Source organism: Anneissia japonica, unplaced genomic scaffold (assembly GCF_011630105.1).
Source record: "Anneissia japonica isolate Jap-2015-1 unplaced genomic scaffold, ASM1163010v1 scaffold288189_len579620_cov203, whole genome shotgun sequence".
NCBI classification, from domain to species: domain Eukaryota; kingdom Metazoa; phylum Echinodermata; class Crinoidea; order Comatulida; family Comatulidae; genus Anneissia; species Anneissia japonica.
The window spans coordinates 235155-238838 of NW_022730403.1; the positions used below are offsets into that span (position 1 = coordinate 235155).

The following is a 3684-nucleotide window of genomic DNA, read 5'->3' on the forward strand; positions in this document are numbered from 1 at the left end:
ATACAGTACAGCTGAACCGTCGACAACCAAATACAGTACAACTGAACCGTCGACGACTGAATACAGGACAACTGAACCGTCGACAACAAAATACAGTACAACTGGACCGACGACAAAATACAGTACAACCGATTACAGTACAACAGAACCTTCGACAACCGAATACAGTACAACTGAACCGTCGACAACCGAATACAGTACAACTGAACCGTCGACAACAAAATACAGTACAACTGAACGGTCAACAACCGAATACAGTACAACTGAACCTTCGACAACCGAATACAGTACAACTGAACCGTCGACAACAGAATACAGGACAACTGGACCGTCGACAACTGAAGAATCGACGACAAAATACAGTACAACCGAATACAGTACAACTGAACCGTCGACAACCGAATACAGTACAACAGAACAGTCGACAACCGAATACAGTACAACTGAACAATCAACTACAAAATACAGTACAACTGAACCGTTGACAACCGAATACAGTACAACTGAACCGTCGACAACCGAATACAGTACAACTGAACCGTCGACAACAAAATACAGTACAACTGGACAGACGACAAAATACAGTACAACAAAATACAGTACAACAAAACCGTCAACAACCGAATACAGTACAACAAAACCGTCGACAAACGAATACAGTACAACTGAACAATCAACTACAAAATACAGTACAACTGGACCGTCGACAACTGAACAACCGAAGACAAAATACAGTACAACCGAATACAGTACAACAAAACCTTCGACAACCGAATACAGTACAACTGAACAATCAACTACAAAATACAGTAAAACTGAACCGTCGGCAACCAAATACAGTACAACTGAACCGTCGACGACCAAATACAGGACAACTGAACCGTCGACGACCAAATACAGGACAACTGAACTGTCGACATCTGAACTGTTGACAACAGAATACAGTACAACTGAACCGTCGACAATCGAATACAGTACAACTGAACAATCAACTACAAAATACAGTACAGCTGAACCGTCGACAACCAAATACAGTACAACTGAACCGTCGACGACCAAATACAGGACAACTGAACCGTCGACAACTGAACCGTCGAGAAATGAACCGTCGACAACTGGACTGTTGACAACAGAATACAGTACAACTGAACCGTCAACAACCGAATACAGTACAACTGAACCTTCGACAACTGAATACAGTACAACTGAACCGTCGACAACCGAATACAGTACAACTGAACCGTCGACAACCGAATACAGTACAACTGAACCGTCGAAAACCGAATACAGTACAACTGGACCGTCGACAACTGAAGAATCGACGACAAAATACAGTACAACCGAATACAGTACAACTGAACTGTCGACAACCGAAATCAGTATAACTGAACCGTCGACAACCGAAATCAGTACAACTCAACCGTCGACAACCGAAATCAGTACAACTGAATCGTCGACAACCAAATACAGTACAACTGAACCGTCGACAACCGAATACAGTACAAGTGAACAATCGACGACAAAATATCGTACAACAAAACCGTCAACAACCGAATACAGTACAACAAAACCGTCGACAAACGAATACAGTACAACTGAACAATCAACTACAAAATACAGTACAACTGGACCGTCGACAACTGAACAATCGACGACAAAATACAGTACAACCGAATACAGTACAACAAAACCTTCGACAACCGAATACAGTACAACTGAACAATCAACTACAAGATACAGTACAACTGAACCGTCGACGACCAAATACAGTACAACTGAACAATCAACTACAAGATACAGTACAACTGAACCGTCGACGACCAAATACAGGACAACTGAACCGTCGACATCTGAACTGTTGACAACAGAATACAGTACAACTGAACCGTCGACAATCGAATACAGTACAACTGAACAATCAACTACAAAATACAGTACAGCTGAACCGTCGACAACCAAATACAGTACAACTGAACCGTCGACGACCAAATACAGGACAACTGAACCGTTGACAAATGAACCGTCGACAACTGAACCGTCGACAACTGAACCGTCGACAACTGGACTGTTGACAACAGAATACAGTACAACTGAACCGTCAACAACCGAATACAGTACATCTGAACCGTCGACAACCGAATACAGTACAACTGAATACAGTACATCTGAACCGTCGACAACCGAATACAGTACAACTGAACCGTCGACAACCGAATACAGTACAACTGAACCGTCGACAACCGAATACAGTACAACTGGACCGTCGACAACTGAAGAATCGACGACAAAATACAGTACAACCGAATACAGTACAACTGAACTGTCGACAACCGAAATCAGTACAACTGAATCGTCGACAACCAAATACAGTACAACTGAACCGTCGACAACCGAATACAGTACAAGTGAACAATCGACGACAAAATATCGTACAACCGAATACAGTTCAACTGAACCGTCGACGACCAAATACAGGACAACTGAACCGTCGACATCTGAACTGTTGACAACAGAATACAGTACAACTGAACCGTCGACAACAGAATACAGTACAACTGAACCGTCTACGACCGAATACAGTACAACTGAACCGTCGACGACCGAATACAGTACAACTGAACCGTCGACGACCGAATACAGTACAACTGAACCGTCGACGACCGAATACCGTACAACTGAACCGTCGACAACCGAATACCGTACAACTGAACCGTCGACAACCGAATACAGTACAACTGGACCGTCGACAACTGAAGAATCGACGACAAAATACAGTACAACCGAATATAGTACAACTGAACAATCAACTACAAAATACATTACAGCTGAACCGTCGACAACCGAAATCAGTACAACTCAATCGTCGACAACCAAATACAGTACAACTGAACCGTCGACAACCGAATACAGTACAAGTGAACAATCGACGACAAAATATCTTACAACCGAATACAGTTCAACTGAACCGTCGACGACCAAATACAGGACAACTGAACCGTCGACATCTGAACTATTGACAACAGAATACAGTACAACTGAACCGTCGACAACGGAATACAGTATAACTGAACAAGCAACTACAAAATACAGTACAGCTGAACCGTCGACAACCAAATACAGTACAACTGAACCGTCGACGACCAAATACAGGACAACTGAACCGTCGACAACTAAATACAGTACAACTGGACCGTCGACAACTGAACAATCGACGACAAAATACAGTACAACCGAATACAGTACAACAAAACCTTCAACAACTGAATACAGTACAACTGAACAATCAACTACAAAATACAGTACAACTGAACCGTCGACAACCGAATACAGTACAACTGAACAATCAACTACAAAATACAGTACAACTGAACCGTCGACGACCAAATACAGGACAACTGAACCGTCGACATCTGAACTGTTGACAACAGAATACAATACAACTGAACCGTCGACAACCGAATACAGTACAACTGAACCGTCGACGACCAAATACAGGACAACTAAACCATCGACAACTGGACTGTTGACGACAGAATACAGTACAACTGAACCGTCAACAACCGAATACAGTACAACTGAACCGTCGACAACCGAATACAGTACAACTGAACCGTCGACAACCGAATACAGTACAACTGAACCGTCGACAACCGAATACAGTACAACTGAACCGTCGACAACCGA

The 3684-nt window shown here is 42.9% G+C and overlaps 1 protein-coding gene across 1 annotated transcript in view; it reads left to right on the plus strand.

Annotated features, from left to right (window-relative positions):
- The window catches only part of LOC117114939 (flocculation protein FLO11-like), a 24493-nt gene that overhangs the window by 13489 nt on the left and 7320 nt on the right, over positions 1-3684 (plus strand). Inside the window, exons 8-9 of the mRNA XM_033258568.1 lie at positions 811-1077; positions 2881-3646. Coding sequence (XP_033114459.1) covers positions 811-1077; positions 2881-3646 — 1033 coding nt within the window. The remainder of the gene's footprint in view (positions 1-810; positions 1078-2880; positions 3647-3684) is intronic.